Source organism: Topomyia yanbarensis, chromosome 1 (genome assembly GCF_030247195.1).
Source record: "Topomyia yanbarensis strain Yona2022 chromosome 1, ASM3024719v1, whole genome shotgun sequence".
Lineage (NCBI taxonomy): Eukaryota > Metazoa > Arthropoda > Insecta > Diptera > Culicidae > Topomyia > Topomyia yanbarensis.
Window position 1 is genome coordinate 176,754,179 of NC_080670.1, and position 13,842 is coordinate 176,768,020.

A 13,842-nucleotide genomic window follows, 5' to 3' on the forward strand; every position below is an offset into this window, starting at 1 on the left:
CGTTTGGCTAGAAAACGGGGATTTGCTTGCAAGAAGCCGGTAAACCTTCGAAATTGCGGGAAGCACGCTTATAGGCCTGAGGTCCGTCGTAGATTTTAAAATTGATGGCGGGGAATCAAGCTGCAATGTTGCAGGGCATCTGATTCGCAGTGACATTGATATTAAAATCACCAACGACGTACGTTCTGTCAAAGTTCAGTTCCAGCTAAACTAAAAGAAGCTTTTCATAATTTTGGTTGTTGCTCGATGGATTATAAAGCACCACTATGCCAATGTCATAGTTGTTAATGCTTGACTTGACAACCAGATACTCCAAGCGTTGTGCAATTTGCATAGCCGGGTCATACGGAAACCTTAGAACTGGAGTGGCCTTGACGTTCTTTGCTACATATAGACCAACACCACCGCACGCCTTAGTTCCACGCCCTCTTGCACCCTGCAGCGAATGTCGTATGAAATTGTAACCGGGTATTTTAAAAGTATCAGTTCGAGTAGTCGTTTTAAGTTTTGCTTCGCTGTTACCGAAAAAGTGACTATCCAGCGTGAGCTTTATCCCGTCGATGTGTCGTTCGAGGGCATGTTCAAGTGTACGATTCTGAGATTATTGCTGCTCATTATCATGGCTTGTCACTAGTCACTATTGTACAGTAACCGCTGAACTCTCATCGGAAATGGCGTCGAAGAAAAGAGACGATTCGTTTGCTGCCGAATACTCACCGGACCTGCTGCCCGTCAAGCCGAGAAGTTGTTTACTGCTTGTAACAGGAGTGTATCGTTTGTGGTTGGGCATCCGAACAGATACAGAATCGTTCCGCACAAACACGGAATTGATAGCTTTCTTGAGCAACAACGCAAGATTATGGATCCTAAAGGTTTCAACAGACAAAACCTCTTTTACTGTAAGTCTGTATTCTAGAGCTAGACCGGTCTGGAGTGCGGATAGCTTGGTCATCGTGAAATTCTCGAAACATAGCCTCAGAACCTTGTCCCTTCACTTCTCTCGAGTTGAACACGACAATGATGGTCGGTGAGACGGAACGATTGGACCACTTGGAGGCTTTGATACGGGTTCTGAAGCAGCTGGAGACGCCGGAGTCAGCTTCTTCGATACCCAGAGAATGCAATGCACTTTTCACAATCCCAAACAAATTTCCCCTTCACGAAACGGGATCTTATTAATGGCAATTCTATTCGCACTACGCAGACAAGTACCTGTCAGTCTCGAAAGATTCAATCACTTCTCGACATTAGTAACTAGTTCTCGTTGTGCTACAATTCTGTCATGCAATTTATCCGAGGAAACTAGATGACTTCTTAATTTATTTGCTTGGTTTTTGCGGGTTCGATTTCCACTTCAGTTTGCAATATAGCAAGTTTCGCGGACAGTTCGCTGCTTGTATCCGTGACCTTTGCGAGGTCACTGCTAGTTGAACCAAAAACTTGCATTAATACAAGTGTTCCAAGGAGAGAGCACTGCTTACAGTACCAGAAATTATCCATATCCCTAAGAAGTTAGTTACTGACACGTATACAAGCTGCGTGAAACCACTAATCGCATTGGTCACAGGAGATCCACCCAATGGTTTGATCTTTACGCATGTAGCGCTTCTTAGCACCTCCCTTTGTTGGTTCTTCCTATCCACAGGTCACACAAATGTCTTTCGCCATACAGTGATACTCCCACAGGCAGTATAGGTCTTGTTGGAACTTAGATTCGCGACGGAAGAAAGCGACGCGGCCGGTTGCACTTATGTTGAATCGAACTTTTTTTTGTAGAAAACCGATTTCCGACGACAAAAAATTCTGTTTTGTTTTGAACTTTTGCTTATACAATCGTGATTCGCTGGTTGGGCAACAGCCTTGTCCAGCTAACGAATTTGATTTGCTAGTTGGACCGACTGACAAATGTCAACAACTCTCCAAAAATGACGTTAGTAGTGTAGAAGATTGATAAATAGATTGTCAAAGCAAATTTGACATGAGATTTTAGCGTTCAGATGCTTTGTAGTTGAACAATGGTCCAACTAGCGGAGGTCCAACTAAAAAGCGGTCCAGTTAAAAAGTGTCCAACCAGCGAATCACGACGGTATCGTTACAGTCCTTGATACCGTATAATACACTCCGGAAAACCGAGGAATATATACTACTATCGAAAATTTTCGCGGAGACAAAAAAAACCTAAGAATTGGAAAAATCAATATCTGAAACAAATTTTTGTCCAGCCTCCGGGTAGGGTTGCCACTATTTTTCAAAATCTGGCACTTGACAGCGACCTCAAAGTCATCGAAATTTGGCATACATTTTAGTTTTCATAGAATTGGCATCAATCGATTTTTGTAAAATTTGGGACATTATCACCCAAATTTTCAAAATGTGTATGTAGCAGCTTCCAAAACTTAAAAATCTGGCAGAATGAGAGATTTGTCTTTCTGTCTGGAAGTTGCCCAAACCGCTGGCTGTGCCAGATAAATCTGGCACAATGGCATCCCTGCCTCCGGGCACTGTGATGCGATCCTTGGAAGAAGCTCCAACAATCGTCAACGGAGGCAGTTGAAAAAAATGGTTTCATCCAATCCAATGCAAACAAGTACATGCTAACCCGGATAGAATTTTACAATAGCATTTACCCTACAAACAATCATAAAACAATAAATATTATAGTTATTACTGTTTCAACATTGTTCGATGCCAAGTTCTCACAGTAGGTTCACAATAAAATTTCATGTAACAATAAATTTCACTGTTCGGCGAAAAACTGATACAGTGCATTCACATTAAATTTTACTGTTTTCGAGAAAAAAATGCATGGAGAAAAATTGATTTTTTTAATGTTAAGATACATAACCACCCCCTTTTTTCACTGTAAAAGTCTATTTTACATTGAAATTTACTGTAAAAACGTTAAAGTTTATTGTTTTTGTATTGTAGCATAACATCAAAACTTACTGTAAATTATTGTAAAATTACTGTACTGTCACAGTGAAAATCATGGTTTTGTTACTGTACATTTCTATTCAGTGAAAGATCCGTCCGGAAGGTGGACCAGTAGAACAGGAACAGCTTCAGTAGATGCAGGAACCACTTGGGGACCACAAAGGGAAAGTTCTTTTGAACTTAATAACTAAACACTGCTTATCACTTTGTAATCACGTACTGCAAAAAGAGACTGACGTCTCGAATGCAGTTGTTTTTATTCTTGTTTCTGCAAATGTAGGTACGCCAAAAGAGCGTAACCTAATTTAGGGTATAATTTAGTGTTGTACTAAATTATACCCATTTTTGGGTACACAACAGTCCTTCCCATTTAGGAAGAAAATTATACAATTTTCGAAAAGATTAAAATATCTAACATTAAACTTTTTACAATATTTCACATTTGTCTAAACTAGATTCGACAGTAATCGACACGAAACATTTACATAATTCTAAGTCACAAAATCATCAATTATTTTATGAATTTCATATCTCTTAGATCTACTTGGGAATGCTTCGAACGCATTCATAACTGCTTTACGTTTGCTCGATCGCTTCCTTGCCGCGGATGTCTCTTCTGGGAAACCACGGAACAAAGCTGGAACCAAAGCCTCGGCGTCACACGACAATCCTTTTGTCACTTACCAATTAAGCCGCCGAACTTCGATGAGCCGTAAAATCTCTTCGTGCTCCAGTAGTAATTCTTCGTTGCTGCTATTTTCAGCATACTCGTTGACGGTAGCTTTTTCTCGTCCCTCGTCCTGTTTACGCAACCTGGCCGTAGTCAGCGCGTTTGACCGAACCATCAAGTCCAGATTTTCAGAAATTCTAAGCTGTGTATGATGGACGAGAATTGGAATGCTTCCAATTTGAATCTGAGAAGTATTAATAGAAAATCTTTTTAGACACGTTACTGTGCATGGAATACATTTTGTATACCACAGCTTATCGCCCATATATAGGTTATTTAATAACATTCCAGAAATTACCGGACACTCTTTGCAATAATAAATCATGTTGAGTTTTCTTTTTGTTAACTAACAAATCAGTTAACATATTAGGTCTATACGAGAAAACTCTTACTGATGGAAATATACCATCTTTCGTCAAACAATTTATAAAGTTATATAACAATAGATTTATCTGGACCTTCAAAATCAACTCCAAAATACCTGGATTCAGTAAAAACTTTTTTACCATTTCTTCTACCGTTTTTATACATCTCTCCCCCTGGCCATTACTAGCAGGATTATACGGAGGACAGTTTAGATTTTTGATTCTTTGTTTTTCTAAACATAGTTTAAAGGAATTGAAAAGAGGGCCAGCGTCAAAAATTAAAAAATGTGTTTGTCCAAATTTTTCCACAAAAGCAACTAAATATTTTCCAACTTCGCTACGATCTATTGCAATCATTATCCATCCCATTCCCACCCCGTGATTATCTACCAATAGTAGAAAAGTATTAGATGTAAGGTGAAACGGTTTTGTAAATTTCTTCCATTTAGAAGAAAAACTTTGTTTTGGTATTAACAGCTGCTGTATTGACAACTTATAGTCAAAGTCATGAGACTGGATAGGTGTAATCATTTTTTCAATTTATAATTTTCCAAAAATATTTGTTACTTTTTCCTTCAATATAAAAGGTATGTCATATGCATTTCTAAATATTGTAGTGTCAGTTTTAGGAATAAATTTAGCTCCTAAACTATTTATAGGTGAAATAAATTTTTTATCGTCAATCTTAGCAAATCTTTGTTTAATTTCTGCCATAACTTTATTTTTTTTCTTATTTACTGGAAAGGAATTAGTTAAAAAAATTCTTCAGTTGGAAATAAAAACATCCAACCATGTTCTTCCAAGTAACGGATAGAAATCATTTTGGCAATCTATAATCAACAATTTCAAATTTGCTTTGACACCCCTAAATTACGCCATAACTTCTACCTCACTTAATAGTTGCAATTCAGCACCATTTACTACGATAAGTTTAGTAGAAGATTTGCTAAGGGCTTTTGAAAAACGAGAAAAATAAAGACTTACTCATAACAGACACAGAAGCACCACAGTCGACCTCCATCTGCAACTCTTTACCTTCAATTTTTACCCAGTTAAACATGGACTATTTATCTTATTTATTGACGAAACATGCATACAACATAAATCACCTGAGTCACACGAAACGGTAGAGTCAGATATATCAACATTATCCGAAATGCCTTTACTCAAACGATTGAATAGATCAGATATGTCGACATTGCTGCTATCATGAACATCCATATTATTAATCACTTGTGGTTTTTGTTCTCGTCGTTTGAAACATTTCCTTGCCACATGTCCTCGTAGTCCACAAAAATAACAAATACGTTTGTCTGAGATTGGTTGTCTTCTAAATGTTTTACTATACTCTACAGGCACATAACCTTGAGATTCTCTAGCGTCTTCAAAATGTACTTTTTTGAAACGATGGTCGTTAAAGGGTTTATTGTCAAGTCTATTATTGACTGGGATGCGTGTTTTATCCTCGTATTTACCACAATTATTTTTGTAAACATCTGTCAAATTCTGTAATACTTTACCTCTGCCAATAGCAGGAAAACAATTCATAGCTAAAACTTCGTCGTGTTTGTCAGAAAAAGGTTTGGAATTGACAGTTGCCATCTCCCAAGTTTCTAAAATTTTATCGACTCTAGCAAGATTTAATTTATCCTCACTCAACAACTTTTTTTTCAATTCAGTGTCCTTTACTCCGGCAACAATTCTATCCAGAATTGCCTGGTCCTTATAATCACCATAATTAAAATATTCTGCTTGTAACCGCAATGACAAAGCAAATTCTTGCAATGTTTCATCAGGTTGCTGAATGCGAGTGTTGAAACGAAGTCGTTGTACTAAATCCGATTCCGATCTATCCAAACGAGTCTTTAATTTGCTAATAAGATCCTCGTATGGAACATTTTCAAAATTACCCATAGGGTAGAGCAATTTTAGTTGTGAAAAAACAACTGGACCACACAACGTGATTAAATATGCTCTTTTGTCAGAATCGTCATCTATTTTGTTCACGATGAAAAAATATTTCAACCGTGTGGCCCAATCTCCGAACAATGTGCCGTTACGGAAAGGCTCAATAGTGGCTGCCATTGTGTGCGCCATGTCAATGCACAACAAATTAACACAAATTAAAATCTTCACCAATTGAGTGACACAAAAGAATAATAAAAGGAAAAAAATCACTCACCGCAGTGCCGACTTACGATCACCTGCTCGTTAGCGGAAGGTCCACTAAAACTTCCAACTGCACCGTCGAATTCGGTGTTTGTTCTCCAGCAGTCCACTGGGATAACAGCGACCTAAACACCAAAGATCACACAAGAAATAATTAGAATTTTTATAAAAAAATTGTTTCGTTTTAAATAAAACAAAAATCAAGTAAAACAATTTTTATTTTTGTAAACTTTTGTATAAGATACCCTTTAGTGCAAAACTGGCATCACTTTCTCTTCCAAGCCGTCCTTCTCACACCATGAACGAGAAAAAATCGAAAGAAATGACGCGCTATTGAAACGAAACAAAATGCCTAAACCGTACAATGGTTTCGATTAGCGTCGGTTTATACACAATGCACTATCATTGTTTCTTTTGTTCTATTATCTGTTACTTACAATTTTTTCTGCTCTCCATTGGCCACGCTCCGGAAGTGGCGGTTTTGATCGTCCGGATGACAGGGAATCCGTCCTGGATATCGTCGTAGCGCGTTCCGTAGTTGTCCTCATCGCCAGTTGAAAGATCCGTCCGGGAGGTGGACCAGTAGAGCAGGAACAGCTTCAGTAGATGCAGGAACCACTTGGAGACCACGAAGGGAAAGTTCTTTTGAACTTAATAACTAAACACTGCTCATCACTTTGTAATCACGTACTGCAAAAAGAGACGTCTCGAATTCTTGTTTCTTCAAATGTAGGTACGCCAAAAGAGCGTAACCTAATTTAGGGTATAATTTAGTGTTGTACTAAATTATACCCATTTTTGGGTACACAACATTCGGGAACAGGAATTTAATTACTGATCTATAAAACAAAGCCAAATTTGTAGAACCAGTTAAAGGGGGTTTTTGATTTTCTGCTTACCAAATACAGCCCGACAACTTAATCAGTTTGCCAGCTAGTTCTGATCCAATCGTGACTCAAACACATGGTTCTATCTGATGATCTGATTTTTCCTTGTCCTGATACTAGGTGCAAACCAACAGAATACCGTATGCAATAAAATTACGATTCAATAAAACACAGACCGAGATACCACTCACTCACCCATGAGTTTTTGTCAGAGCTTTTCACCGAATGCTGAACGCAGCGCTACTTCTGTCACACACACCATCAAACAAAATGGTATGAGCTTTTTTCTACTTCTTGCTGTCGAAGTTTTTTTTCATTTTTTTCATTTCATCTACCATTATTATTATAGAAACTTACCTGACAACGCTGTTTGAAGAACAATTTATCCTAAACCATCTAAAATGAAAGTGGTTCCGTTATTGGTCTAAATCAGCAAACCGAAGCAAAGCTCTTTTGTTTTCAGTAAACTGACAAGACCGAAACATATGTACACGACTTCGACCACGTCTCTTGTTGTGAATACGCTGCAATCGAAAAATCGCAAATTATCTTGGCCTAATATGGTTTTGCTCCTGCAAAATACCATTCCTGCGGATATAACTATGTTTAAGCCGGTCGAGAAACTCGGCAGACAAAAAGTCGCATCAGGTTTCTATGTTGGCTAGAAGAAACAATACATAAGTTTTGTGAGGCTTGCACATTGTCAGTGTTGCTTGTGATCCGTAGCTTGGTTGCCAGTTGAGTTGTTTTCACTGAATCAAGACGGCGCACAGAGGAGTAATTGGGGTCGAATCCTGGCCAAAATTAATTGCTGCTGCAATTGTTGTTATTATGCCTTAATATGAACTAAAAATAGACAATTACTAGTTTTTGGGACAATTTGGCATCTACCCACCTACCAGTGCAGAGGCCAGTGTTCTATATCCTTTCGGATACTAGTAATTTCTAGGTGATCTTTGTGAATACATTTGTTTTTCCAGTTGCATAAACATTTGATCAGTGGGAAAGGAAGAAGAAAAGGGACGCCTGTGCATATTTTCATAGAGATACATTTTGGCAAACATAATATTTGGCCCTTCGGCATTTCGGTGTACCTCAAATTAGCAAAAATTTCAAAATTTTCAAATTGCTAGGGATTGGTGGATCGGACAAGATCGGAAGAGTTCGAATATTTTTTTTATAGCTGAAATCTTGGAATAAAATGTTTAAAAAAGATATTTTTTAAAGTTGGTGCAATACACAGCAAGTCTACTTTTTTAGTTAGTTTTAAGCCGAAGTTAAACAAACGGCTGTGTTGAACTACGTTTGTAATAATGTTGTCTTATTTAATACAGTCATCATCACTAGAAAGCGATTTTGCTGAATATATTACGAAAACGATTAGAACATCCCTTAAAATATCACCATTGGGCATACATGCAAAAATTCTTTAACAATTTATATACTCATAATTTTGCCACGTTATACAGTAGGCATGTAAAAAAAACAAAAAAATCGAAAAAAATTATTTTGGTTTTTGGCCAAGATCTAGTCTCTTTAGGTCTGCGGTGTGGTGTCTATTAAAGAGTCAGTCAGATATTGATGGGCTGAAATCCAAACGCAAATTCATGAGGGAAAAAAGGATTTTGCGCTTTTGAACAGTAACAGTAACCAAGTTATTTTTGTGCATTCTTTAATACGAATTCATTCAATTGCATTTCCGACACATATAATAATTTGAACATTCAGCTGCAAACCACTTGTCATCCCAAATCGTTTCAGCTTAAATTTCTCCTGGATCGCTTTCACCCTGGGAATCCTCGTAGTTGTAATATTCAATAGCTTTTTTCCGTTCCCGACGTTTGTTTTTCGCTTTCCCTCCGGTTGTTTTGCCATTCTCAGCTGATCCATTTTCCACCTCATTTCTTTCTAGCGCGTTTTCCTCCGACTCCTGTTTCCTGTTATTTTTAGATTTGGACTTCAGTTCAGCATCGTTCTCAACTTCAATCCCCCGCTCTTCAACTGAACATTCTTCCAGCGGCGTCTCTACCGATTCCTTCTCCCTTTCCTTCTGTTTCTTAACCAGTTCCACCAGGTACTTGTACCGGGTCATACATTCCTCCTTTGTCTTACCGGGAACACAGTTGGCAATTTTCTGCCACCGATCCACGGATGCACTCTTGGGATACTTCTGAATGGCCGTCTCTAGTGCCGCCTGCTGGCTCTGACTCCAGTTCGCAGTCGCTTCGGCTCCTCCATCCGTTCCCGCGTCAGTCTTTTTAGTCTTCACCTTCTGTTTGCTAGCTTCCTGAACGATGGTCTCCGCCACACTTTCCGTCTGCCCGGCAACCTTATATCCGCCTTCCTTCATTTTCGCTGCCATATAGGTCACCTCCGTTACCGACCGACCCATCATCTCCGCTATAATCTCCCACCGGTCGGTCGTACCGCCGGGGTACTTTTTCACCAGCCGAACCAGCTCGACCAGATCATCCTCGGTCCATAGTCCACCGCTGACCGCGGGCTTAGCTCCAGGGCGATCGCTTGCAGTGTCCTCCGGTTGCTTCTGCTTTTCGGTTTGTTTGATTATGCTTTGGCTGTAACCGGCCAGCTCCTCGTCCGTCTTTTCCGGTGCAACAAATTTCTTGTTTCTCCGGCGCATTGTTCGATTTTCCTTCAAACGCGCACGTTCCTCTTCCAGCTTGCGTTGCAGTTCTTCCTCCTCTTTTTCTCTGTAATAAACATGAGTACTTTTCACTAGAAAAGTTTGAAAAACACAATACTCACCTCAACTTCCGTTCCTCTTCAAGCCGCTTCTGCTCGGCGTAAAAATGGACGGCTGATTTCACTGCTCCCGGCGTCCCAGTCACGGTTCGCCAAATGCACAACGGGATCTGGAAGGGCAGCAGGTTCCAAATGCTTGGCGTCGGAATTTCTCTCAATATCATATCGATATCAACATTTGTTTTGTGCTTTTTCTGCAATTTTTTCAGTCTGCTTCCAAGAATTTGTTCCTGAAATGAAACGCAGTGTTAGTTTCTGCTGACTTCTCCCCGCTCCGTAACTTACGGCAGTGTATTTTTTCTCCGCGTAAGCCGCCCATGCTATGAAATACTGCATTACGGTGGCAACGATCAACAAGATGGCCGCACCCTCGGCCAGTCCAACCTTCCGCACCCGTCGATAGTAATACAAAGCCGATTTCCAGTTCGGCAGTCCCTCCTTCAGTACTCGGTCGTATTTTTCTCTTTTTCCCGGATCTTTCAGAACTTCGTAGACGGAAACCAAATTTCGGAACTTGATATTCGCATCCTCGGCGTCGTTCTTATCCGGGTGTAGTACCACCGAAAGTGTTCGAAATGCTCGTTTGATCTCCTGGCTGGTTGCGGTCTGGAATGAAATTGGCAATTTGATAACGAATTCGATTGAAAATATGACACGAGATCAGACACCGTACCTGATTTATCTGCATCAGCGCATAGAAATTCTCGTTTACTTCTTCGACGACATCAAAAACCTCCATATCATCTGCGCCCCAGCCGTGTGCTGAAATGCAGCGAAGGAATATGGTTCCGATCAGCACCAATATCGCTAAATTGCGTGCTTCCATTTTCCCCTTGCTATTTTGAAGCTTCTACGCGCGTTGTCTATTTCACTACAGCGCACAAACTAACAGAACATAAGCACTATAGCCTAAATTGTCATGATTGATTCAGGAAATGGTTTCAAACATGGAATTGTAACTAGAAAAAAATGTTTTCCGAACTAGAGCTGCAAATTCCAGACCGACCGAAACAGGACGTGGACGTTTGCCAGCAGAACCGAGCTGTCAAAGTGACGTTCGTTTGTTTATGTGTCACTCAGGTCACTCACACAAAATGAGTGTCAGAGAAGAGATTCTGTCTTCTCCCACTTCTTCGACAAAGAGAGCTGAACTCTTGAGCGTTTTTTCAAAACGTCATATCTGCAATGAGTTACTCTCTTTGTTTACTTTCTCTTCTGTTAATAATTCGGTCACTTTAAAATTTATCCCTCAGCTCTTTGCATAATATGCTAGTTAAAACCACCGTCTTTCGATCTGTACTGTAAAATAAGTGAAAAGCGTTACAGTGACGCCGTAAAAATCGAAAGAGAATGTATAAACAGAGAGTAACTCATTGCAGATATGACGTTTTGAAAAAACGCTCAAGAACTGATCTAAAGGCCCTAGTATAAAGGTACGCAGAGTGTGTAGAAAGTGAAGCCGAAAAAAGTTTACCTATCGAGCAAAATTAGAATCCAACTTTGCTGCAGAGGTATCAGAGATGTATTCCAATTGTGCTCGATAGGTAGCAGGAGGGTGTCACTCCTGTCATCCTCTATGGAGATATACAGACTTTGACAGTAGTCAACATATGTGGGCCTAGCCGCATCTAGGCCCATGTCGCCAGTGCAATAGCATTGGGTTGTTTTGATATGAACAAAGGCAGATGTTGGCTAGGACAAAATGGCTACCTAGCAGGGGGCTGATAGGTAGGCTTTTTTTGACTTCACTCTTTGCGCAACTGTTCTCTATAGACTGTGAACTGATCGAATACGTATACTTTTCGGCGCAATGGCTGCAGTTTTAAAAAAGAACGTGCGTTCTGTACTCGATTGAAAATTACGCCTCTCCGAAAGAAGCAAGAGCAAGATGAGATGACCAAGCTTTCGAGCAGTTTTCAACAGAAAACTTTCAAGAGCTTTTTGAGTTACAGTTCACTCAAGAAAACTATTCGCATTTCATTTTTTGAAAAGGGCCAATAAACGAAACAAGGTAAATCGAGAAAAATCAAACGTTTTGCAAAATTATTTATGTTCGTTATTTAAGATATTATTTCCTCGTAAGCACGTCACAGGGTCATTTTCTTAACTTATGGGGGTTTTCATTGAAAAACCTCGGGGCGGTGGATTGCACTGGTGTTGCATTTTCTAGCAGAAGCGCAGGCCACTAGACGTGTTTCATTCCCACTTCTGCTAGAAAGTGCAAAACCAGTGCAATCCACTGCCACGGTGTTTTTCAATGAAAAACGACATTTAGTCAGACGGAAACGAATTGATAATATAATAAAATTTCGTTTTGCGTTTATGTTTCTAATAGACTCGAGGAACTAAAATAAAATTTTATTTGATTTTTCAAATTCCAAATGCGGCGCAGCAATCCTTGCCAAACAACACAGTTTTTGATATAATAACGACGATAAGATGTATATTTTTTTATTATTCCAACAATCTTACTATGTTCGCTATAAAATATGATTATGACACCACAATTTAAAAAAAATATCAATGGATAAAAATAGTAAGCGCTAGCGTTACGGTCAAATCAACACAAATAAAAAACTGCAGAGTGACTTTACTTAGGAAATTTATTTTTAAACGAGTTCGTAGTTTTTTCTACCAACCCTTCAGATATTAATCAATCAATATTTAAACATTTCTCGACAAACGTATGATTAGGGCTCAAAAACCAACTGTCACAATTCACTTTGGGGGAAACTTCCGGACGAACCGTTAATCTCCCAGCACAGCCGTTGATAGCAAATCAAAGAGAAAAATGTTTTTCTTTCACTGACTGCTATTCACCGTGCTTGGGTAATAACCGTTCCGAAATTTCTCCTCAAAGTTAGTTTTGACATTTAGCTTTTGATCCCTAATCATACGTTTTTCGAGTTTTAGGCAAGTAAAAAACATCAAAATAAAAACCACAAAATAGGAAGCCCCCTCAAAAATGAAAGTGATTTTGTTAAAACTTCGACCATGTGGTGCCGTAAGCTAACGGGCGCATTTTGCTAAACAGAACACGGGAGAGTACCCTATGACGAATTCGTCGATTCAGACCGCGAAGATGTTCCCGATGACCTGTCTTAGCGAAGGATTATTCTGCTAACCCGAAAGTATCCGTAATCTCAAAACATTCGCGTCGCTTAGAACTACCACATACTACCGCACCGAGCCCTCTAAAATATGCTCCGCCACCTTTTTTCCTTTTTACCGAACCAAATGCTATGTACAAGAGCAGTTTGCTACACGGCAGATGTAGGGAAAGAATTAACCAACATTTAGTGGGAAGAATGGTTGATTACCACAGTGGCATAGTAAGAAAATTTTGGGGGGGGGGGGGGGGATATGAAATTTTTTTTGTATATATATATATGCAAAAATGTTCAAAAACCAACTCAGGGAACGGGTTTGGGTGGTCAAGGTAGGAAAGCTGGTTGTTGGTATAGAATTAATGCTCTTCCCCTACGAGGACAATCTGGGCGGCAAACTTCAGACTGTCTAATTTACTGAGCCCTTCAGTTCCCTTGTGCCATTCAGTACCACTTCCTCGTTGAGCTTCCGACTGGTTCGCGTACTACTCGGTCTAGTCCCCGACGATAGATCTAGCCTACTCCGACGAAAAGGTCCCCGGCGAGAGAAGTTCGAGCCAACCAGCCAGGTGCTGCCAGTTCGGCGATTCCGGTAAAGTAGGGGTTTGCTGGAGCCCCGGCGCGACTGGTGGTGTATCGTCACGGTCTACGCAGTCTCGTTCCCGGCGGTGAATCTGACTGTAAGCTGACGGAGAGGTCCCAGACGAAAGAAATTCTCCCGATACCGATTCTTATTTGGTTTCAGTACTACAACTTCTTGAGCCCTTTGGCTCCGTAACCGGTGCCATTTAGCACCGCAACTCTTTTAAACCATTTAGTTCTCTTCTTGGGCCATTTAGCACTACTTCCTTGATGGTCCATTCAGTCCTCGACTTGTTCGCGAACAA

At 39.9% G+C, this 13,842-nt stretch overlaps 1 protein-coding gene across 1 annotated transcript; it reads right to left on the reverse strand.

Moving 5' to 3' along the window:
* Positions 1 to 8,727: 8,727 nt before the first annotated feature.
* On the reverse strand, positions 8,728 to 10,912 carry LOC131682385 (uncharacterized protein F54F2.9). The gene is made up of 4 exons (XM_058963824.1): positions 10,522 to 10,912; positions 10,134 to 10,454; positions 9,852 to 10,078; positions 8,728 to 9,796 (listed from the first exon to the last, which is right to left on the reverse strand). The coding sequence occupies exons 1-4, from the start codon at positions 10,672 to 10,674 to the stop codon at positions 8,848 to 8,850; spliced, it is 1,650 nt and encodes a 549-aa protein (XP_058819807.1). The 5' UTR covers positions 10,675 to 10,912; the 3' UTR covers positions 8,728 to 8,847.
* Positions 10,913 to 13,842: the final 2,930 nt, after the last annotated feature.